This window comes from Arachis hypogaea, chromosome 3 (genome assembly GCF_003086295.3).
Source record: "Arachis hypogaea cultivar Tifrunner chromosome 3, arahy.Tifrunner.gnm2.J5K5, whole genome shotgun sequence".
NCBI lineage: Eukaryota > Viridiplantae > Streptophyta > Magnoliopsida > Fabales > Fabaceae > Arachis > Arachis hypogaea.
Window position 1 is genome coordinate 6,276,933 of NC_092038.1, and position 27,225 is coordinate 6,304,157.

Here is a 27,225-nt window from a genome sequence, read left to right on the forward strand (position 1 = left end):
ACTAAACAGCAATCAATGCATGAACAAGCATTAGGTTTCACCTATGAAAATGTCTTTAATCTTCAAATGGTGGGGTTTATGTTCTCCTATCCAACTTCCTAAAACTTGAAAGATACTTGCAAGACAATACCATGTGATCCCGTGTCTCTCACGTAGACCCCTTCGTACCCTGATTGGAATAATTCATTAGGGAATTGGTTTACAGACTCTTATGAACTATATATACACTATTCTCTTGTGATCTCAAGCAACACAAGTCACTTGTATCCAGAAGTATTATAATTCAAATAATTTCATTCTCATACAAGTCCTTTCAGATCAATACATTTTTTTTGCGTGAAGAACAACAAGCCAATGGGTTTCCGCATACCAGGTATTAGAAGGGCATCAATTAGTACAACTCAAGCAGCTTCAAAGGGGAGTGAAGTCCCAAGAGGCTATCTTGCAGTCTACATTGGAGATAAAATGAAGCGGTTCATAATTCCTATCTCATACTTGAACCAACCATTGTTTCAAGAATTACTAAGTCAGGCAGAAGAAGAATTTGGGTATGATCATCCAATTGGTGGTCTTAGAATTCCATGCCTTGAGGATGAGTTCCTAAAGCTCACCTCTCTCTGGAAGGAGTTGTAAATCATTTAGACAGAGATAGATTAGCTGAGGCAAATGTACAGAAGGCACTTTCTTTTTATTGTAAAGATTTTTCATTTAATCTCTTCTTTTTGTCATTCCTTTGGAATTGTAAAAAATTATTGCAATGAGAAAGTTATGATACAACAATGTTAAAACACTAGGCTTTTCGTCCAATCTCTATGGTTTCTAATATTTTCAAGCAGTATTAGTTGGAGATTTACCCTGAAAAAAGTCCAAGGCATTCATGCGCTCAGGCTGGCATGTATTGAAAATATATATATATATATATATATAGAGAGAGAGAGAGAGGGGGGGGGGGGACAGAGGCATTACAATGATAAAGGAATTCATGGGCAAAAACTTAGAACATTTGACAAACATATAAGCTAAATTACTAACTCAATAATAGTAATTTAAAAAATAACAATTTTTCAGAGAAGATCAACATCATACTTAGCTCCTTGGTATTGTCATTTGAATGTAAGAGAAACTAAACTCCAAAAGAGCATAGAGCCAGAAGCCCACCACTTCCGTTGGGCACATGTAAAAATCATGAAACATTAACAATGATCAGAAGAATCAATATGGATGACAAACCAAAGAACTCACAAGTTAAGTGAATTGGGTTAGAGGGTTGTTAAACATTCATTGAAGGGAAGCTCCAAAAGCTTCTGGTCTGCCACACAACTCACGTAAGAGCAAGGAAACGATAGGTCGCCAACCAAGTTCAAAATTTTTATGTGAAGTTTGTGACTTCCTGCAGACTTAGCAAAGAACAAAGAAAATGGCTAAATATTTAATAGGCAAATAACATAGAACTTCTAGTTTTCCTATAACGTGATTTTTTTTGTTCTTTCAAAATTTTCCAATTCGGCCACTAAGCTCATTAGAATGAGAAAAATATGGAATCGTAGAGCACTATAGTTGACCTTCACAACATGTAGCAACGAAATCTCATAAATACAGCCTTGATCGTCGAATTTTGGGAATTCAAGGCATAGCTAAAACTATAGCTGAGAATAAGAGAGAAAATCTATAGGTATGCATATAGTTATTGGCATCCGTTACTTCAATCACAAAAACAATTTTTCACCGAGATATTTATCTTTCTCTCAGGTCTTAGGAAAAATTCTCTAGCTCTATATATGCTAGGATAAGGAATTCAGTTCTCGCCTTCAAAATTTATTCAAACAGTCAAATATGGTGTTCTTAAAGCAAGTAGCTCTGCTCATATAAGCTCCTACTTGTTGGGAGTGCGAATATTTATATTGGCAAAGAAAGTAGTTGGGTAATTGAATTCATTATCAATTTTCATCATACAAAAAGGAATTTGTCATTCTGATATCAATACTAATCTATTGTACAAAAATGTATACTAATCTATGTCAGTCTCCTACAGTGTAAGTTTCCTCGTCAATTCAAACGAGAAGTGATTTGCTGGAAGACATGTTCACTGCAAGGAATTGTGAGACCTCCCTTGGGATGATCATATCCAAACTCTTCCGCAGCTTGATTCAACAAGTCTTGGAATGAAGGTTGATTCAAGTATGAAATTGGGATGACATATCGCTTTTGTTCTTCTCCAACATACACTGCAAAATATCCCTTTGGGACTTCTACAGATTTTGAAGCCGCTTGGCTAGCAGAGAATGATGCCTTTCGGATAATAGGTAAACGGAAACCCATCTTTCGTGTAAATAAGTGAGAAGAAAAACAAGAGAAAGCTCTCAAGTTTAAGAAGAATGTGTTTGTGTTGATGCTCTGGAGTGCCAATGAGTTGTGTTGTTTTTGAAGGCAAGAGCAAGTGTATTTATAGATCTTAATATCCTTCAGAAAACTGTTTAAGAGATGAATGATTATTGAAGGGGGTTAAAGGATGGGAAGCATAAACACGAAAGATCACATGGTGATGTCTTAGAGACCTCTATCAAGAATTAAGCAGTAGCATAAGAGTGAATACCCCACCCTCTCAAAGAATGGCCAATAGAGCAGCCACTCACAATCAAAAGAGATAAGATCAACTGAAACCTTATATCTGTTCATGTCTTAATTGGTTTTCAACATCTTAGTAGACATGCTTAAGGCATGTGACATTTTTTTCAAATTAATAATGCAACTCAATACTAGCAAGTAGCTGCCAAGTGCTAACTAAGGGAAACAAGAGAACCTGTAGCATACTAACATGATCACAAGCCAGTGTCACCTGAAATACTCATAGTGCTCAAAATCCTAATCCAACACTTGAAAAAAGCATATCACCGATAAGCAGCAAACATATCAGAAACAGTAACAATATTATCTTACAATTATTTTTGAATTATTGCATTTTTTCCAACTCAATCCAGCAAAATCTGCACCTCTTAGTGGTTTGATTTAGGAATTCAGGGGCAGAAACTTAGAACACAGTTGACTGGCACAGAATTGAAGTCAGCAATTCAATACTAATAAATTTATTTTAAAAATTGAGGGGAAAATAAACATCATCCGCGGTTCGTCAAAAAAAAAAATTATAATTTGAACATGGTAAAAATCAAACTCGGGAAAAAGCATAGAGTAACTAGTTGTGTCATTTCATAAGTATTAGAATTGATGCAACACTATAAACCAATGATCAGAGAATGGAATAAGTGTACCACTTACCCAAGAGGTTGGGAAAGCTCTTTGAAGTCGAAGGGAAGTTCCAGAAGCTTCTATGGCGTTTCGCAGCTCAAAAGTTCATGGAAAGTTTGTAACTTTCTTCGGATCATGGATTGGGTAGGTAAACTAAAATAAGGAGCTTTTTCAAAAATAAGCAATGAATTTTTTAAAATGAGTCTGTATTTATTAAAATTTAATATAATTTTATAGATTAATAAATATTTAATTTATTTTTATATTTCTATTTATCATCTTTTAAAATTTTAAAAATTATTTTATTAAATATAATTATTATTTATATTTATTAAAAATTATTTTTAGTTTGATTTACCAAATATAGATATTATAATTTTTAAAAGTAATTTTTGAAAAATTAGTTTTAAGAAATTAATTTCGAAAAGTAAAAACCTCAGTGTGAAGATCAGAGAAATTGGTTCAATGTCTTATTTCTGCAGCAAATAAATAGCCTAAAAAGTAGTGATCAGTACGTTTACTTAATAAATTAAAAAATCGATAAATTTACTACAAAAATAATAAAAACTTTAAATTTTTGAAATTCCAATAAAATCTTTCTATATTAAACATATTGAGAAATGTGTTTAACGAAATTTTAATAAAAAATGGAGAAAAAAAAAGTTGGTTACTTTTCTCTTCTGTCACAAGAAAACTCTGTTAACTGTATGAAGCACAAGTATTACCACATGACTTGTGAGACAAGTGTGATCTAAGAGAAATTTTTAGTTGCTTCACAAAGGATCTCATAATCTAGTGTTTGTGTCCATGTTTAGACTTATAGTTTTAAGTTTAGTTTAGTGCTCAGATAAAAAAACTTTAGGAACATAATCTTAAATTTGTTCACAGACAAATCAGGTTTCTTATGTTTTTTTTTTCTTTTTGCAGCAAGTAACTAAGCTCATATAATCTCCTTCCTAAGTGCATGAAGAAGTGAAGTGAACAATGCTATAATAATAAACTCAAAAACTTGAGTAATTGAATTCATTCTCAATCTGGGATTATACAAAAATTAATTAAAAAACAGAAGGCATGCTCTTTGAACTTGCCATTCTAATGCTCTATACTAATCTATTGTATACAACATGTGTATGCTAATCTATGTCAGTCTTCTATGGTGTGAGATTCATTATCAATTCAAGCGAGATGTGATTTGTTGAAAGACATGTTCACTGCAAGGAATTGTGAGACCTCCCATGGGATGATCATATCCAAACTCTTCCTCAGCTTGACTCAACAGGTCTTGGAATGAAGGTTGGTTCAAATATGAAATGGGGATCACAAAACGCTTCTGGTTTTCTCCGACATACACTGCAAGATACCCCTTTGGGACTTCTACAGATTTTGAAGCTGCTTGCCTACCTGAGAACGATGATGTTCTTCGAATAGCAGGTAAATGGAAACCCATTTTCAGTGTATAATATGTAAAAAGAAGAACAATGAAAAAAAGTTCTCAAGTTTAAGAGAAGATTGTGTTTTAGTTTTGATGCTTAGAAGTGCCAATGAGTTTTTGTATTTATAGATCTTAAGGCTCTTTGGAAAACTATTTCATGAATGAAAGGTTGTTGAAGTGGTTAAAGGATTGGGGTCCATTCACATAAGAGTTCACATGGTTCTGTCTTAGAAAAGTGGTTAAGAGTGAATGCTCTCAAACCTAGACCTTATATTTGTTCATATCTTAATTAGTATTCCATATTTTCCTAAACATGCTTTAGACATGTCACATTATCTTCTGCATGTTGATAACAAATTCAATGCTGATATTAAATAGATAGCTGCCAAGTACTAACTAATATCTATATGCATGAAGCTTGTCTACCATTGAAATAACTACATAGCAATAAATGCTTGAATCAACAACAAACATTAGTGTTCACCTATGCTAATCAATTGGAATAATCTGTTTCCCATTGTCTAAGAAGGTAGGGTATGTTCCCACATATAATTCCATGATCTTTCAAAAGGGACATATATGGCAATACCATGTGATCCCTTTCTTATGTAGTCCCTACCATAGCCCCATTAGAAACCATTCATTGAAGAACTGATTTTCACAGGATCAAGCATAATAATGCATCTATATATATACACCTAATTCCATGGTTTCTCAAACAACACAAGGTCATTCAGATATTTCTTTCTTACAACTAGTTTGAGAACAATATTCATTACCTTGAGATCAACAATGGGTTTTCACATTCCGGGTATTAGAAAGGTATCATCTTCTGCAGTCCAAGCAGCTTCCAAGGGGTTTGATCAAGTCCCAAAAGGCTATCTTGCTGTCTACATCGGCGATAACGTGAGGCGGTTCATGATTCCTGTATCATACTTGAACCAACCTTCCTTTCAAGAACTACTAAACCAAGCAGAAGAAGAATTCAGATATGATAATCCGACCGGCCGCCTCACAATACCATGCAATGAGGATGAGTTCCTAAGGCTCACCTCTAAGCTTGAAAAGTTATAAATAATCATGTTTGATGCAGAGACTTAGATTTTAGCAGAGGCAAATGTACAGAAGGCACTTTTCTTTTATCTAAACATTCCCCATTTTTTGTTTCTTCCTTGTATCAATCATTCTTTTGGAAGTGGTACAATGAATTTGAATGAGAAAATTATGGTAAGATATTGTTGAACTACTTCTTTTTTGTCCAATTCTACAGATTCTAATAATTCATCAGTGTCATTATATATTAAATTCAACTTAGAGATCAGTAATTCTTTCTTAAGAAATACACCAAACATAAATTATTAAGCTAAGACCTTATTAGCACATAAAAATCATGGAACTAGAGTCTTTTAACTTGTTTAATTATAATGAAACTTGCTATAAACATTCTTCTTGAACTCAGTTAATACATATGAAAGAATTATTGGATGTTACTCATACATAAGAACAGAAATTTTCAAAATAATTGAGGTTGGCCACATGACAATATTGTTAGGTATTCAAAGGCTTTAGCCTCAAATCATTGAGATTAGATTTGGACAGCGAATAATCAGGTGAGTTTTGGCTGGAAATATGGGTATAAACTATTAAATATCCATTTATACTAGATGATTAATATCTTATTATTCTAATTAAATTGTTGACACTAATCTTTAATTAATTTAATAATTGACTCAGCAAGTCTTTGGAAAATTGACCAGATACCATTGTATCTACATCTGTCACATTATCGTGTAGGACCACCAATTGGTTGTTCCTTGATCTTAATTATTTTTTTTCATAATCTTTACAACTAATATTAATCAATCATAAGCTTTATTTTAATACTTGTACCTCACGTTATCACTAAACACTGCCTAATTCTCTACATGCCACTGCTTTATTCCAAATCAAAATCACCCCTAAAGTCTTTGCTATCTATAAATACACAACATATTCTAAGCTTCTTCCAACAACACACTAAATTCAAAACAAAAAATTAAGAGAATTTTCATTTTTCTTTCTTTCTTTCTTTCTTTCTAAGTTCTAAACAACAATACTTTTTGCAATGGCTATTCGTTTGCCTAGTGTTTTGAGTGCTAAGCACATTCTTCGCCGGCAAGCTTCCGCGACATCAATGGAAGTTCCCAAAGGATACTTCGCCGTGTATGTAGGCGAGGGCGAAAAGAAGCGATTCGTCATACCAGTGTCAGTTTTGAATCAACCTTCTTTTCAAGAACTACTTAGCATTGCAGAGAATGAATTTGGATTCAGCCATCCAATGGGAGGACTCACAATTCCATGCTCAGAAGATTTGTTCATGAGTCTCACATCTACCTTATGCTAGATTCTCATGAACAACCTCCAAAAGTATATAAATATATGTTCTGTTTCTTTTCTTCTTCTTTTTTTCCTTTGTTTTTTTAATGAGGATGGATCATATTTTCTGTTTTTGCCTTGAAAGCATGGGTTTGGAAAAATTTCAACTCATGTAAGGTTTCATTTATACAGTGATATGATACCTCTGATAATACAAATGTAATATTTGATATGTATTTTTCCTTTTTCTTTTTTTTTTTTAAATTTTCCTCTTGTTTGTGCCAAATGTGAATTTGGCTTAGAAACAATACTGCTAGAGAGAAAATGGAATGTTTTAGTTATTTAATCCATTATGGTTGTAGTATTTGTTTCTTTTTTCATTTTTTCCCTTTAGTTTCTTATGTATGAACATGAAGCATTGCTGAATAAATTTCCTATTAATGTGGAAATAGAAATAACTTTATAATGTTAGAAATTGTGTTGGATCAAGCAAGGCAAGTATGCAAAAATAATGAAAGAGGTTATTCCAGTAAGAAGCAAAGTGCTAATTCTTCAACTGTCAAAAATAATTTTAAGAACAGAATACATTCTTGGGTTTTTCTAGCATGTATTCAAAATTATAGGGAAAAAATTTTTACTTTATTACTGCCACTAAATATTGTGTGAGTTTCAAATTAATTAAATCTCATATCTAATTTTTTTAAAAAAATGAGTCAACTTGTTAAGAAACTGTAATTACAGTTCAAACAATTCTAATTCTTAACTAGAGATATGTTTTGTTATTTAGAAATTTTCATTTTATAAATCTTTTTCAATGATAATTCGAATGCTTATATAATTTTAACATTTTTTACATATTTTTAATAAATTTTTTGAATTTTTTTCACAATATTTTTAGTATATCAAGAATTAATCCATTACAAATTTAAACTCTGTTTAAGAATTTATTATTGTTGATGGATTCATATATGTAGTATATAAAGTGAAATTCGAATTTTAACACTTACCTAAGCCAATAAGTGAATTAATCACTCCATGAACTTAAGTTGGGTAATTTTTTTTATTGGTGACTAAACTTTTTATTTATTTATTTATTTATTTATTGTCAGCATTTTTTATTTTTTATTTTTATTTATATATTTATTTTTAATGTAATCAAACAAAAAAATTAAGAAAAAAATATTTTTTTTGGTCGATAAATATTTTTTTTGTTTGATTACATTAAGGTTGGGCCGTTCAGAACTTCTTCACACAGTTGAGAATTGGGCTCAATTTATGCCCAAAAAAAAAAACAAAAAACCGAAGAAACACAGGAAACGACGTCGTCAACGACAGAAAGTGCGCGATTTCGGTAGAGACAGAAACCCTAGCCAAAGCAAATAGCTCCGATTGATTAAGCGTTTGATCTGAGAGACTGCGACGAAGTCGTTAGATTGATATGACCAACAGCTCATCCTCGAAAAAGCACGGTCAAGATCAGCCTGAATTAAGTGGTCCTACCCCCAAATCTCATCGAACCAAAATGGGAAAATCCGAAGACACCGATAAGAAGGTAACCCCTTTCTCTCCATTCTGATTCCGGAAACAACAAAATTTCAAAAAACAAAATAAAAACCCCATTTTCCACAATCCCTAAACAATGATTTCGTTCTGGGGTAATTAAAGCTTGCAGCTTGGTTTGTTTCAGTGGTTTCAATGCTGAAGCTTTGATCTGAGTTGAATCTGAACCTATCATACGTAAGAACTACGATTTTAACATGGAAAAACAAACACTACAGAAGCAGAACGGGAAAAAAAAATGTTATTTGGAATTAATCTAGTTTATTAAAAGTGACTCTTTTTATTTTTATTTTGACTGTTTAGTGTGACCAATAAAACCACTCATGGTTTTGTGTAGAACTTAGGTAAGAAGCTCAAAGATGTAGAAATAAGTGTTCCAATAGTGTATGGGAATATTGCATTCTGGCTTGGGAAAAAGGCTAGTGAGTAAGTACCACTCATTACCAAATGTTTTGATTATTATTCTCAAATTAAAGAGAGAATGTGACAATATTTGTGCTGTACAAGGTATCAGTCACATAAATGGACTGTGTATGTTCGTGGAGCATCAAATGAGGACCTTGGGGCAATAGTAAAGCGTGCTGTTTTTCAATTGCATTCAAGTTTTAATAATCCCACACGAGTTGTGGAGTCGCCGCCTTTCGAGTTGTCGGAGGCGGGATGGGGTGAATTTGAAATTGTGATCACACTTCATTTCCACAGTGATGTTTGTGACAAACCTTTAAACTTGTAAGTTGCTCTGTACTGATCTTTTTATTTGGTAGCTGATTCAGGGCAATAACAGTAGTGTCTTAAGGCATTTGTTGATACTTTTAGATTTCTTGATTTGTTCAATGAAGAAGTTCTAACTCTGCCGGAACAATTTGCATTGGGTGCTTCACTTAATCAATAGAGATAAGCTTGGATGAGTGTAAAGTTAGTTTTATGTCATGTTATGGTAGGTTGGTTTTAATGTAGCTATACAATTCAAGTGCTTGATCTTAATGATCTACTAAACAGCCTTACAACTGGCATTCATTAGTCATGTGAAATTGCAGACTATTTTCTTTGTGAAATGCCCAGTAATTTCTGAATCTTGTATTTTATTGAAGTGTACTATATACACAGATATCATCACTTGAAATTGTATCCAGAGGATGAAAACAGCTCCATGTCAACAAAGAAGCCTGTTGTCGTGGAGTTATATGATGAGATAGTTTTTCCTGATCCATCGGAGGCTTTTTTGTCCCGTGTGCAAAACCATCCAGCAGTGAACGTGCCGAGATTGCCCCCCGGGGTTACCTTGCCTCCACCAAGTATGTTACTTAACAGTTGCCAGTGTTCTCTGCAGCTTTCTTTTGTTTCATGTTTGAGTTAACTAAATGTATAATACAAATGCAGTACCTGTTGAGGATGCAAGTAAAAGAAGGAAAGGCGATACCAAAGATCATCCCTTAAGCCAATGGTTCACAAATTTCTCAGAAGCAGATGAACTCTTGCAGCTTGCAGCAGCTCGTCAGCAGGTATATACCACACAATACCGTCAGTCGCATTTATAGCATATAACTTATTGTGGAAATTAGGGCTTCTTTCGATGCCTTGATGGTAATTTTTTATGAATCTAAATGAGTCATTGACAGACTTTGCGTGCATGGAGAATTTTGTCTCAGATGTTATCAAGACATTTGTTCTCCCAATGATGTTTACGGATTATTTTTTGTGACTTGTGTCTTGTATCTCTGCAGCAAGACCACTGTAAGAAGGTAGAGTCTATGATGCCTATGGTTATGGTGGTTATGATGACTATAAAAGTGTAGTCAAAATTAAAGTGACACTTTTTTTATATTTTAGTAACACTTTTTCGTTTATTTTTTAAATTAAAAAGCATTGTTAAATCGTAAAAAAAAGCGTTACTTTAATTGTAGCAAACCTTTTAAGGCACCATAGCATAGGCATCCTAGCATGCACTTTAAGAATTACCACTATTTCTTTTGTTTGGGATGCTTGATCGTAATTGAATTATTTAGTTTAACTTCTCAAGAAAGGGGGGAGACATTATAGTTTTATATAATTGCTCTTATATTGCATCACTTCTCTGATTATTCATAATCAAAGGATTTAATTTTGTCATCCGTTATCATCAAATGCATAAATTGTGCATTAGCTTTCCTTGTATTCGGTGAGTGACTCTGTCACTATAAACCATCTAAGAAAACTAATATTCTGAGCTAACAGTTATTTCATCCGTCAAATGCCTTCTCTCAGGTTCAAGCTCATATTGCTAAACTCAGACGACAGATTAGTTTGATAGATGGGCAGCATCATCAATACTTCAAATCTTCTTCTGACCAGTAAATGTACAATTCGGATCTTTAAGGTTTGTTTTCGAATTAGTGAGGTGGCAGAGGAATGAGTCGAGTATGTGTTTTCCCGATGCTAGTTTCTCTCTAATTCTCTTCGGCTGTGTAATCATTGATTTCATTTTTGTCTGCGTTGTTGTAATTGTCTAAGATTAGTTTGTCCCTGTCAATAAACAAGAGGCCAAATGTGTATGATTTGCTCTTTAATTTATTTATAATTTTATATAATATACATTCAGTATAGTTAAAAAAGTTTTAGTAGTATGCTAGTGTCAGAATAGTAGGCTAAAATTTTCCCTGCTTTCTTATTTACCATCTTTTTTTTTCTTTTTGAAATTTCTCAAAATGATAAACACTTGTTAACTTGTTCTATTGAATCTTGATATATACACATGTAAGCTATGTTTGGTAAGTGTAGTTGTGTAGGCACAAGAGTAAATTTTCTCAGCTGAATTGTATCTTTTGCATTGAATAGCTTGCATTAACTTTTATTTATTTATTTATCTATTTTTATTGTTTAATGGTGTTGATCTTACAAGCAAGACACTGAAGCTTGCATTACATTCATTGTTTGGGTGTAATGTGAACTAGGGATAGAAGTGGACCTTTCAGGGTTTTGCCATTAATGTGAAACTCAACTTCCACCCACCTTGTTTTTGGTAGGTTTTAATAATAATAGTATAATACCAACGAGTCTCTTTAGTTTGTGTCCGTTTGAGTTGGTATATTGGGCAGAGTGGCAGACCAAAAATACCAAGCACAAATGCACAAAGACATGGTAGGTACAATACATTTTAGGGCTTTAGTCCCCCATTTTTCATAAATAGTTTATATCAAAACAAATGCTTGTATAATATAGTAAACATCATAGGAAGAATAATGGATGATATGTTTTGTTTATTCATGTGTTTTTGGTTAAAGAGTTGTAATCACCGTGCAATGTATTATGACTTGTTTATCAATGTGGTGTTAAAATTAAAGGGGTTATGCTACATATCCAAGTATTTTTTCATCCAAATTTTATCCAAGTAGGTCTAATACCAATAAAAACCACTTTCATTAAAAGAGTGTCATTATACGTGCTTTTTCTTCTCCTCACCCAAGCTTCTTCTTTTTCTTCTTCTCTCTTGCGATTCTTCTGGACTACTGGGTTATCAGAACCAAACCGATGATCGAACCGGTCAAGCTATTGGACTACTGGATTATTGGTTCAATCGGCAGGTCAATGGTTGAATCGGTTAATTCGATCCTATGTAAATAAAAAATAGTCAAAAATTTAAAATATATATTTTCACTAACATTGTAACAATATCTAGCTATTTTAAAACAATATAAAACAAGAATAATAAGTATTTTATTAATTTTATTCCATCATAAATATTTTTTATTTTGTTTTTATATTAAAATAACTATTATTTTTAAATTTTAATAATTTATTAATTAATTATATTTATTATGCTATTATATAATACAAGTATTTATTAAAAAATAATATTAATAGATATTATATAATTATAAAAAGAAAAAATAAGTGAGTTTATAATTATTGTTAAATAAAAATATAATTAATTTAAAAATAAGTAAGCTTATAACTAAAATTAAAATAAATTAAATAGAAGTAAATTATTTAATAAAAGATATCTATATATATTATAATTTACAAATAAATTAACAAGAATTATGACAGTCCAGTGGTTGTGAGATGCACCTTTTTCATTGAGGATAGGGGGTTTGAAACCCCATTCGAGCATTTTGGAAAAAATTGACTTTTAAGCGGTTCGGTTGGACTGGTTTTCATCGGTTCACTCCTGGTTTGATCAGTTTGCACCGATTCTCTGTCTTGTTTGGTTCAAGCATTGGATTGGACCGATATAAAGTCCGATTTTTCGGTCGAACCAACCGGTCCGTTCCAATTTTAATAACTAGAGTATACCTCCTCCTCCTTCTTCTCCTCTTCTTCTTCTTCTCCTTCTTTTTTGTTATCGTCATCACCAACAACACCAACATTTTGCTAATTGATTATTTTTTCAATCGAATTGAATGGAATGCAATTGCTAAATTGAATTGAATGGATGTAAGTGTTCTGAATTTGAATTGATGATCTCTAAATTGTAGACAGAGGTGTTTCGAATTTGATTTTATATAATAGATTATGTCTGGTTCACTCAGTACTATACAATTGTTTCACCATAAGTACGTGTTCGGTTCATTATGCAGAAAGTTGTTCAAATTTGATTTTATATAATGGATTATGTCTCGTTCACTCAGTACTATACAATTGTTTCACCATGAGTACGTGTTCGGTTCATTATGCAGAAAGCTGTTCGAATTTGAATTTATATAATGGATAATGTTCCATTCATTTAGTAATATACAATTGTTTCACCATAATAACATGCTCGGTTCATTTCTGTTCTGCACAATTCAAAACTCTTCCTCCTCACTTTCTACTTCTTCTTCACCAGGGAGAGGAGGAGGAAAAGACAAAAAATACAGCAATAACAACAACAAGAGAATGACGATAAGGAGAAAATACGTGAAGAAGAAGGAGGAGAATGAGAAGGAGGAGGAACGCGAAGAAGAAGGCGAAGAAGAAGAAGCGTAAAGAAAGAAGAAAGCGGGAAAAGCATGTGACCTAAAATTGCTTAGATAAACTTGGATGTCAAAATTGCTTGAATGTAGAGAATATCTCAATTAAAATGTAAATCTAATAAACGCATTAAATTCTACATAATGAAAAAAATAGTTTATCCTTAAATGTTCTTTCCTAAATAAGAAGTGTTACATTTATTGTTAATTAAATAAATTTTATTTTTTTATTTATTATATTTTTTATATCAATAATTTAGATTTAGAGTTTAACGTTTAAAATTTAGGATTTAAGATATTTTATTTTTTGCCTCTTTTCTTTTTTATCTTTAACTATAAGTTAATTTTCATAGAGTAGTGCACTTCTTATTTTTTCTAAAACGCATTACCATTCGTTGGAAAAAAAAGTTTTAATTTACACCGGGAATGGTAAAATTTTTCATTTTTCAATTAACATAAGATTTGGCACAATAGTAAATATATAAGTCCCTTAAACCAGGGATTTTGGAAACTTCAGTTAGATTCGATTAGATTAGTCAAGTTTCTTATAACAAGAAACATCACCACGCGGAGTTTAAAACAAAATAGTTTGAAATAAAATTTTGGGAGGGACAGAAATAATATAATTATCAAATTGTTTTTGATATAGACTCCATTGAAGATAAGTTCGTCTAACCTTATTTTTCTGATTTAGGTAATATTGTCAAATTTAAAGCCATTTTTCAAGGTCTCGTTCTAAAAAATTAAGGTCAAACTCATCAGATGCAATACTTTGAACTTTTGAAGGTTGTATCTCACTTACTTCATGATTCATTAAAGTAAAAGAACTATCTATAGGTATTGATATTATAAAAGTTATATGTTTTTCTTTTTAAATATTAGCCTTCCTCTTAAAAATACATCAATTCTTTGATTTTTCATGATTATTTTATATAAAAATTTGAATATATATCCTGTAAAATATGTAAAAAAAAAGTTAGAAGGACAAATATTAAATTTATAATATTTATTGAAATTTTTTTATCAATTTATATAAATACAATAATATCAATGCTTATTGAATATTCTAATATTTTTTATCATATAAAAATTAAATTAAATAAACAGTAAAATATAAAATAATATTAAATTACATAAATAAAAAATACCTAATTTTTTATATTTGAACTCAAAAGTAGAGGGAATGTTGCTTATTGAATTGAGAGCTGCGAAATGCGAATACACTCAGTTCAGGCCAAATCCAACAAGGTTTGAATGTTTTAAACTAAAAATTATTGTGCAATAAAAGCAAGAGATGAAGATTGAACTTTGGTATTTTAAGTCATTGTAAAATATTTGAGTCAACTGAACTATTTTCTAAGAAATACTACTAATTTTTTTAACAAAAGTTTGGGGGCCATGGCCCCCTTGTCTTAACTAAGCTCCACCCCTTATCACTATCAAATTATGAGTTGATCTAATAGTTAGTTCATTAGTCTGTTTAAGTAAATGTTAAAGCTAAGATTCGAATATTGTTTTGTGCATGTAATAATTTATTAACCAATGATAAACCCTCAACTGAATTTGCGATCCACAACAAATTAGTCATTGACTTGTCGAATTGAAATATATCATGAGGAGAAAAAAAAAAGAGAAAATGAAATATCACCAAGATGTAAAGTTTTCTATAACATTTGTAGTTTTTTTTTTTTTTTGTATTATAAAAAAGGTTCAAATCATGAACACACAAGAAGGGAAAATCTAGCCAATTGAACTAGCCTCAGTTGACTTAACAACATAGTTTGTAGTTACTTTTAGTCCTTTAGATAGTCATTACTCATTTCCATGTATTTTTTTTATGGCTTGGTTTTGAGTACAATTTGATTCCATTAAAGTTTTCTATAAAAAGGACATAAAGTGCAAAGGCAATTAAAGCTACAATTTGCTATGAACAAATCAATTTAGAGGGTGCCTTGGAGAGTGAAGGGTAGGCATTATCAAACGGTTGGAATGGTGTGAGTGTGAGTGTGAGTGAGAGAAGGGGCAAGGCCAATGTCAATGGCAAATGCAATTTGATTATTTTTTTTGCTTAGAGGCAAGAGTAACATGGCCTTCATGTGCCAAAGTATAGGTCAAGTCCCTTTCAACTTAAAAGAATATCCCTTATTATCCTTATTTCATCAAAATTGGTGGCCCTTTCAACTTTCTCACCCAATTTTCTTAATATATAAATATATATAGTATAAATTATTAAATTATAAATTTCTCCTCTATTTTAAATTTTATTTTCTTCAAATAATCTCCTTCGCAGAACATGAAGAGTATATGCAAGGAAAGTGATACCAAATTACCTGTCTTAGTATGTATCCTACATATTACATCAAAGAGAATCTTTTATTTTACTTTCCTTTTTTTTTTGAAAATAAAATTATATATTAACGCCAATATTGTACTGTACACAGTACAGCGTGGAATTAATTTAACCAATCCAAATTAATTTAATAAAATTAGACTTCACGTAAATGCATGCCGGACAATGCCGTATACGAATCACAAAATTTTTAACCTTTCAAAGAATAATAATAAATTAATAATATCACTTTCTAAACCTTGGAAACATGTTAACTAACGCAACGAAATTGTGGCGCACATTGGATATAATTCATGTCTTATTACAAAATAATGCTGTGGTCATGGTTTAGAAAGGACCACATAGTGAAAGAAACTTCACAATGTTGTTGACATACACACTCTTTTTATTTTTTATTTTTTTATTTTTTCTAGTTAGAAAACATTGTAGTTTGATAATCAAATTAATGTGGGTAGATAAATTGACAAGCATGATCAAAGCTTTTATTACACTGAGGCTGGGGTTGTATTTATTAGAGTCATTCTAATTAGAACAATTAATGTGAATGTCTTCGAAGAAATGAACCAACCAACCAACCAACCACGTTCTTGAGTATGACCTCTCTATGCTTCTATTCACTTTTCTCGACAAGCTTTCCTACCTTCTTATCATTTGCTTTTCTTAAATAATAATAATAATATAATAATAATATATTTGTAAAAATTAAACAAAAATCGTAACAGTAATAAAACCACAAAAAAATCAATTTAGGTTAGTCAAGTAGTCAATTATTATTCATTCACTTAAATAAATATGAAGAATTCGAATTATATCTTATTAATATAGTAATTTATTGATAAACGATAAATTCTTAAATATAGTTTAGATTCATAATAAATTAATTTTTAATATGTCGGATTCAGAAATATAATAGAAAAAAAACAACAACAACGTGTAAGAGTGATAGTCAATTGTAATAGGGTTAAGTACGATTTTGGTCTCCAAGCTATAGTAATTTTTTTTCATCCCTAACCTTTTTTTGTATATAAAATCGTCCCAAAAGTTTAAATTGGTTTTAAAATCGATCGTCCTTACCTTAGAGACCAAAATCGTGCGGAGATAACGGCGGAAGCAGAGACAAAGGTGGATCGTGAACAGCTTTCTTAGCTTCTTCTTTCGTTTTCAATTCTTCTTCTTTCCTTTTTCTTTTGTAAGAGTATAAACACTCTCTTTCTCTTTTTTTTTATTTTATAATTTTCTTGTTATGGATAATTTGGTCCAAGATTTTAATATTTAAGTAAAAATGACGATTTTTAAAAACGGTTTTGTATGCAAAATAAAAATTGAGGACGAACAAACTTTCAACTTATACTTTAAAGACCAAAATTATACTTAACTCATTATAATATTGTATATTCACAAAAATGGAAGGTTATGAAGCATGCTCTCTTCTAAGAAGAAAAAAGCTTATATGAATAATGCATCGTAATTTTCTTTGTGGTTCACTAGCCAAAGAAAAGTGTATCATCTAATATTACACGTATATAAGCTACAAATTTTTTTTTTAATTGGTAGATAGATTATAGGAACATTATTTCTAACTTCTTATATTTGATCACATCTAAAATAAAAGTGAGTCTTATTTTGTTTATGAACTTGATCAATTTCATTATTGTATTAAACTATTAATATTTTTGTAACATAAAAAGTGAAAGATTATTAATTAGCTCTTCAATGGAAGTTATTGGTATTTAATATAATTAGTTGTATTCTAATAAGTTAAAATAAAAATTTGTACCTTACTAATAATTTTTAGGTGTATAGACAATTAGACATGACACATGGTGCAATAGAAGTGGGACATGTACTATGTTGCAAATAAAATGATAATATAAATGTGGCAGACCTGGTGATGAATCATAATGTAACAAGAAAATGGTCAAGCAAGCTATTAAGAACTTTTCAGGCTATTATATACAAAATTATTTCAAATTTATTTTGAACTTTGAAAGTAAAAGTGAAATCAATCATGATTCCAGTGAGATAAAATAAAATAAGAAAATTGAAAAAGATGGATGAATATATAAGACTGTGAGAGACACATGGGATGCTGCAAAAATGGTTTGATTTTTTCACTGAATCTAATATTATCTGTCATGTTTGTGTGTGTCTCTGATCTCTGATCACTGCACATTATCACAAAGACCAAAACAACAGGGAAAGGCAAACACATTACCAGGTTGTACTAATGAGTACAATTTGATCAGAACAACACATGAACAATTTCTTCTTTCTTGAATATTGTCACAAACAATCACACATGCCGCAATTAACTTGCTGTTTTATACTACTACATATATTTTTAAGTGAAAACTCAGGTGTAATTGACTTCACGTGAAGTTGATAGTTGAGAACAGTTAGATGAAAATTTAATCAAATCAATCAAATCATTTAACGACTCTCAGGTATTAACTTCACATGAAGTCGCTGCACCTGAGTTTCCACCATATTTTTATGGGAAAGTCTAGGGGACCAACAAATTTATTAAAATTTGGCCAATATTTAACCAGCAAAACAAAAATGAGTTATTCTCCATTATTAGATAAAATCTCACACCATTAAATACACTATTGATGGCTAATTGATGGCTATAACTCACAAAATCTGCTAGCCCTAGCACTCCTCTATTTTTATTTATATCAAATTCAAAATTAATTCCCATTTTAAACTACTGTGGCTCTTTTTTTGTTTTAAGAAAATATATAGATGTCCCAAATTTGAAATGAACATCACAATAATATAATAACTTTGCATTGTTATAATTTTTAATGTGAGAAAATTTAAATGCAAGAAATTAAATATATTGTACATAAGCCTATGCACTAAAACCAACTACTACATACATGCATGCAAAGAGATCATCTATATATGGTCAAATTAAATCAGCACCAAACAAAACAAAGCAAAATTTAAGTAAACCATCAAACTATATTAAAAGCTTTATCAAGCCAAAAGATGATAAAGGTAGAAAATCTTCCCAAAGTGATTATGAAGTTTATTATTGAAGTGGTTTCGGTAATTCAAAGAATTATCATCATATATGGTGTTAACTAGAAAGTGACAAGATTTCGTCTTAGTTTTGAACGTATAATCTCCAAACCCAATGTAAACTAGCTATAGAGAGTAGAAAAAAATAAATAAATAAATAGTCCAGCTCCAAAGCTATTATTATAGTCGTTACTTTATAGCGAATTATCATGTTTTTGTGTAGGCACAAAAAAAGTTGATAATGAGGAGGAACTTGATATAATAACGAAACAAGCATATGGAGAATTGAGATTCCAAAATTGATCAAACACAATAAAATTACTATTTATTTAAGTGGTAATAAGTGTAAACATGATATTAACTACGTAAATTAATTTGACTGAAGATATATATGGATCAAAATTTTTCAAATTCTTTCTATTGGTTTGAATTTTTAACAAATACAACATTTTTGGTGAATCTGTCTTTTTTTTTTAAATATTTATCTTGTCTTTTATTTATAAGCCTTTTTATTCAATTTTACAAAATTTGAACTTAAAAAATATATTTAAAAAATTTTAAAAAATTAATAATTTATATAAATTACTAAATGATAAATGGTCCGACAAAATCTAACGAGTAATTAACAATTCCATGATAGAGAAAAAACTTATTATCATATTATTTTTGGACGAATTATATATATATATATATATATAAGGATCAAATCCGATCCTGTGCTTCATTTTTTGTTAAAAAAAACTGTGTAGAAAAAAATTTCAAACACAATTATATTTTCTTTGAAGAAATTTCTAAAACTTCATAACAAAATTAAAACGTAACAAAGTTTCTCAATACAAAAAGCAGTTTAAAATTTTGAAACAAAACTACCTTCGCCACAAAAAAGATTAGAAATTTCCAGACAAATACTGTCGTTACAAGTCACTATTATTTTGTACACATTCACAATTAATTTTTGTTAGGACACTAAAACTAAAAAACATAAGTCTTTAATTAAATTTAATTAAGTCTTTCATTAAATTTAATTACAAACAAATATTTAACCTTCATAAACAAAAACATATAAATCTTTTCCTACTAATTCAAACTATCACAAAAAAAAATCTGTATATATGCTCTCGTTTACAAAAGTCACAAAGCAATCTATAATTAACAAAAAAAAAAAATTATATTCATAATAAAATACTCAAGACCTATATTTATCTTTTCGTCTAGATCTTAATAATAAATCATTAAATTTGTTATAAATACCGCATTTGTTTATAGCGAAAGAAAGCAATGATGTGTATATATAGAAAGAAAATGGGTCCATGGTGGGAAGTAGAGGAGCAACATAGAGGAGTATAGCCAGAGTGGTTGGCCCCTACTATGCCCTTCCAACACCCGTGCCCCCAAAATTTGTTATTTCAACAACTCTAACTTATCGCAACGCTACTTTTACCGTCACAACATAACACCCCCCCCCCCCCTTCTCTCTCTCAATAAATACTCAACACCCTTCTTTCATTTCACATCATCACATCTCTTCTTTTTCTTCTTCTCTCTACTCTCAAACAAAATTATTTAATTATTATTATGGGGTTTAGAAAATCAAACAAGATTTCACAAAGTGCGGTCTTGAAGCAAATATTGAAGAGGTGTTCGAGCTTAGGGAAGAAGAATAGTCATAATAATGGATATGAAAATAATAACAACGATCCTTTTCCTCTTGATGTTCCAAAAGGGCACTTTGCTGTTTATGTTGGTGAGAATAGAAGAAGGTACATTGTTCCGATTTCGTTGTTGGGTAATCCTGAATTTCAATGCCTTCTTCGTCAAGCCGAAGAAGAATTCGGGTTTGAACATGACATGGGTCTCACTATTCCTTGTGAAGAAGTTGTTTTTCTCCGCTCCTTAACTACTTCAAGTTGATTATGACGACGACGACGACGGCGACGGCGGCGACCATGACAAAGATGAAGATATGCAGTTATTATTATTGATTTTCTCATCAAGTTCTTCCTTTTTTTTTAACTTGTCTTATCTTCATCTTAGTCATGCTAAGCTTGTTCTCAATCTCATCATCGTCATGATTATTCTTGATGTATTTTCTTTTTCTTTTTCTTTTTCTTTTTAATTTTTGGGGTAGGAGGTTGTTTGAACAACCTATGTATTTGGTTGTTTTAAGTATGACTCTAACTTTAATTTTGAATATGAGGAACCTCATACACATGCATACACAAGTATAAGTGTGTGATGAGGGATTAGGGTTTGATGGATGGGGTGAAAAATTGTACAAAAAGTTGAGGTTTTCCTTGCAGAAGAGCTATATATATATATAGTATGCTTCTGTGAGAGAAAGTTAGTTAATTTGTTAATTAACTATGTCAATGTCAATGTTAATGAATGCAATGGAGTTCATTTTCTCTCTCTTATTCTTCAATTCTCCTATTCCTTTTCTTCTTGTTGAAAAAATTGAGTAAAGGTTAATAATAATGTTTGAGATTTAATTATTTATGGATTTCTTTTATTTGTTTGAATTTTTTGTACAATTGATATCATGAGGATATATATTAGAAGTTCTAACCAAAACATATATATAAGATAAATAAAAAGAAAAAAAACTCTTATGTATGGAAACTTATTGAATATGTGTTGGATCTAATTTTTTTTATTTTACGATAATAAATTGCTACAAACACAAAGTGGGATTCAAATTTTAACATTTACTTAAGCGGATTAGCTAGTAAACTAACCACTAAATCAACCCAATTCAGTTAGATCTAAATTTACTAAGCCAAAAATTATAGTTTTAGACAAGGCCTAATTCTTTTCATTTAAGTCATTTGGCCCTTTTTAAGCATATAGTTTGATTTGATTCCAACGATATATATGAACCTTACTTGAAGCAAATCACTTTGATCATTTTTTAATAAGTGTTAGATTAAATATAATATTAACTAACAAAATATATATGTTCATAATTGACCAAAAATATAAGTCAGATCTAAAAATACATAAAAATTTAAAAGACATCTACCACATAAATACATAATTGACTTTTTGAGGGGTCGGATAGAATACTATAAAGTAATAACTTCTCTCCGAAAGAGTTATAATCAATTATAAATATATCGCACCCACTTTTAGATAAGGGATCTCAACAACCCTTAAATAAAAAGACGGTTATCCACCACGAGAAGCGAAACTACTCTAACAGTGATTCTTGCTTAATTACATATAAATACACTCACACCCTCAGGTATACTTAAATTCCAATATACTTAAACCTGCTAAAACCTTTGCTGACTTAGATATTAGAGTGTTTTACAGGTACCAACCCCATCTTCTCACAAACAACTCTGACGAGGGCTGCTTAACACAAGCTAAGTCGAAAACCACTCCACTTAAAATTTGGACTTTACGTTTAGATCCAAATACAACCTAATTTCAAGTAACTCTCCAAACAATATTCGTACCATTATTAAAGGATGATTACACTCTTTCTATTTTGCAATAATTTTTATTCTAGAAATTGAATAATTAGATTAGTGCTTTTAATTTCATTTTATATCTAAATGTATTAATTTAATATTTTCTTAATTTAAATTTTATATAAAGCATAATTATTATTATTCCTCACGCTATTCTAAATATGTGTCATTATTTACATGAATAATTTAATGTATTTGAGTTACAAATTAATTTTACGAGTTTCACCCAAAAATGTTATTTTGACCACTCAAATAATTAAAAAAAAAATATTTCTGTGGCTTATTTTTACCCTTACATGACCCCTTTCTAAATAAATACTCATTAATTAGTCATCATTTATTACCCTCTTCTGTTTAATTTACATCACCCTGTTTTTCACTTCTATCTTTATCCTCCCTCCTCTTCTCATCTCAACAACTCATTCAACTAAATCATAATCAAACAAGCTTGTACAAAGAAAAAGTAAATTTAATATCTTTGGTTACAAATTAATGCAAAATTAATTATTAATAAATAGAAATAAAGTTAAGGGAACAGAGCATGCAAAGCTTGTCAGAAGAACGTGCAGTACTTAAGGTAGTACGGAAATATAATTGTACGATGACATGCTTTGTTTTTCATCAAATATATATGCCCCCACTTCGTTAATTACTATTCTATTACTCTTAATAATAATAATTAAATAATAAAATAATTAAAACTCAACTTTTCCTCTTTCTCATGCTGTAACTTCTTGTTGGAGTTTTAAATAAAAAAACTTGTACTAGCTCGTACAAGAAGCAATTAACTCTGATCTTAACGTAATTAAATTTAATCATTATTATTATAATTATATCACTGAAGAAGATAAGCATACACCACTAAATTTAGACAAAATAATTAATTGTGTATTATTATATTAATAAAAATAATAATTTTAAATTTATTATTTAAAAACAATCTAAATATATTAATCTAATTAATAAATAATTATTTAAAATATAAATTTTGTTAATTTGTGCTCTAAAGATAATAAGTTAAGTATACTATAAAAACATATTTTATAAAAATTATTGTAAAAATTAATTTTTTTACATTTTTAATATATTAAATATATAAAAAATATTTAAAAAATAATTATATTTTTAAAATATATTTTTAGAACACAAATTAATTAAATTCTTAAAATATTTATATACTATCAGTATCTCAAAATTAAATTCTATAGTAATATATATATACTCTCATTGCTTTTACCAAAACTTTTCATACTCATCCGTCTCTTAACAAGTGAATGAAGTAATATTTTATGGTTAATTAATCTCCTTTAATATTTCAGGCAAGTTTCTTTTATTAAATTCAGGTACAATAATTAATTACTAAGTAGTGCAGTAGAGAGAATTCAAGTATGTAACGGAAGAAATTAAATAAACGAGTGGCAAGAGAAAAAGTTACTTTTAAAAAAAGGTTCCCTTAGGTTGTCTTGTGAATTCCGTTCTGTTTTTGTCATGTTGGTAAAATATTTGTCTGTTTTGCAGAAAAGAAAGAAACTAGTACTCTATAGTACATGTATATGTTGTTTTCTGCATTACAGTTTTAACAGTTATCATAAGTTTTTGGTTTTGGTGCATTACACTATTCTCTCCATGATTCATCAGTTGCAAACTATAACTATCTGTACTTTGATCCTTCATTGTTTTAGATCAATTTAATTAAGATGTGATAACCTAATAACTAATTGGCTAATTGCCCGTTTGATTGCCAATGAGTTATAACTCAAATAGCATAGTCTCTCTATTTTCGATATATTATGTGTTGTCATCTAATTGATAAAAAAAATTAATCTAATTTACAATGGAATCTTTTAAAATTAATTTGAGACATTTAATTTTTCGATGACTAAATTGGCGCATCATATCTTTGAAAATTATTTTGACTGTTAATTCTCTTTTCTCTTATTATAATTTCCATACAAATAACAAATAGAAAAAAACTTGTGATATTAGTATACCAATCATTTCATCAAAATTGTAAAATATTTTTATTAATTTAATTTTGATATTATTATCAATGTAAAATAATTTTACAGATACATCTAAAAAAATAATTAATTTTTACTTTAACTGTGTAAATAATCATAAAAAAATAAATATAATTAGATGATTATATAAAATATTTTACTTTTTTTTTTAAACACATTACCAAAATATTTAGAAACACTCTTACAGAGCAATAAAGGTGGAATCCATGTACAAGTTGATTCCCTTTGTTCATGTGTTAGCTAATGATGCATTTAACAAAAAGGATAAGCAAGTTGCATGGAAACAAAGAGTGAAAGCAACTAGCAAGCAATTTTAATTTGCCTAAGAGAGAAGGGACCATATGAAAGAAAAAGAGTGCCTCTGGTTAGATGGTCCTCTTTCTCTTCTGCATTATTATTATTAATGTGTATGTGTACCTTTTTCTTTCTTTCTTTTGGTTTCAGCCACAAAAGGCTTCTAACATTCACAACTCCCTCTTATAATAAGTTATAACTGCCTCACCAACTCGGCAACTTCCTCTCTCCCATGTTTGCTTCTTTTTATTCTTTTCTTTTAGAGGGAAAACATCAAGTTGGGTAAAATTGTAGTTAGGACTTAGTTGAAATAATCTGCTTATTTAATTGGCTAGAAGTTGGTTAAGACTTAAGAGTTAATCCATTTAAAAAGCTTTAAATTTTATTTTTTTAGATTTGTTAACTTATAAAAAATTATATTAATGATGTTTGGTACAGTTTTTTAAATATATTTTTAATTTTTTAAAGTGTTATTTAACAATTTTTGAAGAAATAAAAAAATTTTAACTTTTCTTCTTCTCAAAAATTATTTTATTATTTATATTTATTAAACAATTTTAAAACAAATATTTATTTGACAACTTTTTAAATATAAATAATTTATTTATAAACTGTTTTTAATATAAGGTTTTATGTTTTAAGTTTTTTTTAAAAAATTTAATTAAATTATTTACCCAAATCGATTCATATTCTATTTCTCACATTATATAAATATATATTAATAGATATATGTTAAATAGATTTTGTAGATTAATTATAATCCAACTCTCATTCTACAGCTTTTTTAATAGATAGAAATTCAGATATATATAATTAATTTTATGTAAAATTAACTGTATCTAAAATTTTATTTTTTTATATTATATCTTATTTTACTAATTTTCTCTCAACTATCACTGTTATTTTGTCTATTCATAGTTATATTACTAGCGCATCATTCTTTATAATTAGAAATTCGGCTAATTTGTCTCGACCAACAAAGAAACTTTTTCCCCTTTTTTTCATATTTTTCAAATGAATTCACTTTCTTATGAAGAGAAGATAACTAACCACTTTTAAAAAACAAGATAAAAGCAGCAAATCCTAATAAAGAGTTAGATAAAATACTATTTTAATTTTAATATTTGAATTAAATCTTAAATCATCTTATTTATGGCTTTCCATCAAAATTAACGTTTTCTTCTATTATTATCTTCTTTTGTCTCTTATTTTTCTATCAATTTTACTTTCAAATCACTATAAATTTATAATTACCAATATAGCCATCATAGTTACTATTGTTGTTGTTACTTAAAAAAAGATAATAATAATAATAGAGAAATATTAGGGCCAGTAATTTTGGTGTTTTGTAACTATTAATTGGCCATCAATAGTGTTTTTAATGGTGTGAGATTACATTTAATGGTGTAAGATCACCCATTTTTGTTTTGATGGTTAAGTGCTGGCCAAAATTTACAAAAATTGCTGGTTCCCTAGACTTTTCCATAATAATAATGAGAGTAAAATATCGTTTTTATCCACAACGTTTGGGATAAATTCTATTTGTGTCCCTAACATTTAAATCGTCCTATTGTATTCATAACGTTTGTAAAAGTGATTCAATATTATCCTGCTGTCAATTACACATCATGAACGCTTTAGTTTGAGTTTTAAAAATTTCTTTTTGAAATTAAAAAACAAACGTCTGGGATAGAATTGATAATCCAATCCAAAAAATACCTCATCAAAAGTTAAAACTAATTCCTACAACATTTACATAATTCACTCTTCTAGGGACATAATTAAATCTAAACACAAATAGTTGGTATAATATTAAAATCGAACACATCCAAATGAAACCTATTTGAGAATGAATACATCCAAGTGAGAATAATTAAAAAATATAAGCTGATTTGTTAGTATAATTGATAATAAGATAACATTGAATCACTTTTATAAACGTTAGGGATACAAATAGGACAATTTAAATATTAGGGACATAAATAGGACTTATCCCAAACATTAGGAACAAAAACGATACTTTACTCTAATAATAAAATAAATAAGTAATTTTTGAACCAAAAAAAAAGTAGTTTTGGCCAATATAACTAAAATATATATAATGAAATAAAATGTTTATAAAAAAAAACACATTTTAAATATTAAAAATAAAATTAAAATTAATTTTAAAAATAAAGAACTAAAATAATATTTTATTTTTAAAAATCTGCTCTTTCCTTCACTCAAAAACTCTGTTTTGCATTTTTAAAACCAAACATGCATGAGGCATGACCCTCTTAATTAGAAGAATATCTTTTCTGCTTCTCATCAAGTTCCATTTCCTTTACCTTATTTTATTTTATCTATTTATTTATTTATTTATTTTCTTTGGTTTATAATTTCCCCAACAGAAATATCTTCCTTCATTTCATACCAGCCTATCATTTTTGTTTCCCTATGGTGCTTGTTCACATGAGAATTTTGATTTTGTCTGGACCAACAAAAGATTCAAACAATTAAAACAAAGAAATAAGCCAAATAAAAGCCAGTTGTGACTACTTGC

The 27,225-nt window shown here is 29.4% G+C and overlaps 5 protein-coding genes and 1 long non-coding RNA gene across 6 annotated transcripts; 4 read left to right on the forward strand and 2 right to left on the reverse strand.

Annotated features, from left to right (window-relative positions):
• Nucleotides 1–354: 354 nt before the first annotated feature.
• Nucleotides 355–633, forward strand: LOC140182892 (auxin-induced protein X10A-like). Its single transcript, XM_072230739.1, has one exon. It carries the CDS (start codon nucleotides 355–357, stop codon nucleotides 631–633), a length of 279 nt encoding a protein of 92 aa, XP_072086840.1.
• A 1,281-nt stretch (nucleotides 634–1,914) lies between these two features.
• On the reverse strand, nucleotides 1,915–3,426 carry LOC114925913 (uncharacterized). Its single transcript, XR_011876908.1, has 2 exons — nucleotides 3,274–3,426; nucleotides 1,915–2,470 (listed from the first exon to the last, which is right to left on the reverse strand). It is a non-coding gene; the product is annotated as an uncharacterized lncRNA (long non-coding RNA).
• Nucleotides 3,427–4,233: 807 nt separating this feature from the next.
• Nucleotides 4,234–5,980, reverse strand: LOC112789119 (auxin-induced protein 15A). Its single transcript, XM_029295588.2, has one exon. The coding sequence runs from the start codon at nucleotides 4,688–4,690 to the stop codon at nucleotides 4,415–4,417; it is 276 nt and encodes a 91-aa protein (XP_029151421.1). The 5' UTR covers nucleotides 4,691–5,980; the 3' UTR covers nucleotides 4,234–4,414.
• A 684-nt stretch (nucleotides 5,981–6,664) lies between these two features.
• LOC112789115 (auxin-responsive protein SAUR22) lies at nucleotides 6,665–7,294 on the forward strand. Its single transcript, XM_025830877.3, has one exon. The coding sequence runs from the start codon at nucleotides 6,780–6,782 to the stop codon at nucleotides 7,056–7,058; it is 279 nt and encodes a 92-aa protein (XP_025686662.1). The 5' UTR covers nucleotides 6,665–6,779; the 3' UTR covers nucleotides 7,059–7,294.
• A 989-nt stretch (nucleotides 7,295–8,283) lies between these two features.
• On the forward strand, nucleotides 8,284–11,346 carry LOC112789122 (transcription initiation factor TFIID subunit 14b). Its single transcript, XM_025830883.3, has 6 exons — nucleotides 8,284–8,582; nucleotides 8,928–9,016; nucleotides 9,098–9,319; nucleotides 9,698–9,885; nucleotides 9,971–10,092; nucleotides 10,835–11,346. Exons 1-6 carry the CDS (start codon nucleotides 8,469–8,471, stop codon nucleotides 10,922–10,924), a joined length of 825 nt encoding a protein of 274 aa, XP_025686668.1. The 5' UTR covers nucleotides 8,284–8,468; the 3' UTR covers nucleotides 10,925–11,346.
• Nucleotides 11,347–20,258: 8,912 nt separating this feature from the next.
• On the forward strand, nucleotides 20,259–21,304 carry LOC112789123 (protein SMALL AUXIN UP-REGULATED RNA 51). The gene has a single exon (XM_025830885.3). It carries the CDS (start codon nucleotides 20,471–20,473, stop codon nucleotides 20,804–20,806), a length of 336 nt encoding a protein of 111 aa, XP_025686670.1. The 5' UTR covers nucleotides 20,259–20,470; the 3' UTR covers nucleotides 20,807–21,304.
• The last annotated feature ends 5,921 nt before the right edge of the window (nucleotides 21,305–27,225 follow it).

Coding starts and splice junctions, on each gene's coding strand:
- LOC140182892 (XM_072230739.1), top strand. CDS start 355: ATGGGTTTCCGCATACCAGGTATTAGAAGGGCATCAATTAGTACAACT.
- LOC112789115 (XM_025830877.3), top strand. CDS start 6,780: ATGGCTATTCGTTTGCCTAGTGTTTTGAGTGCTAAGCACATTCTTCGC.
- LOC112789122 (XM_025830883.3), top strand. CDS start 8,469: ATGACCAACAGCTCATCCTCGAAAAAGCACGGTCAAGATCAGCCTGAA. Junction 8,583..8,927: donor CCGAAGACACCGATAAGAAG/GTAACCCCTTTC, acceptor GGTTTTGTGTAG/AACTTAGGTAAGAAGCTCAA. Junction 9,886..9,970: donor GGTTACCTTGCCTCCACCAA/GTATGTTACTTA, acceptor ATACAAATGCAG/TACCTGTTGAGGATGCAAGT.
- LOC112789123 (XM_025830885.3), top strand. CDS start 20,471: ATGGGGTTTAGAAAATCAAACAAGATTTCACAAAGTGCGGTCTTGAAG.
- LOC112789119 (XM_029295588.2), bottom strand. CDS start 4,690: ATGGGTTTCCATTTACCTGCTATTCGAAGAACATCATCGTTCTCAGGT.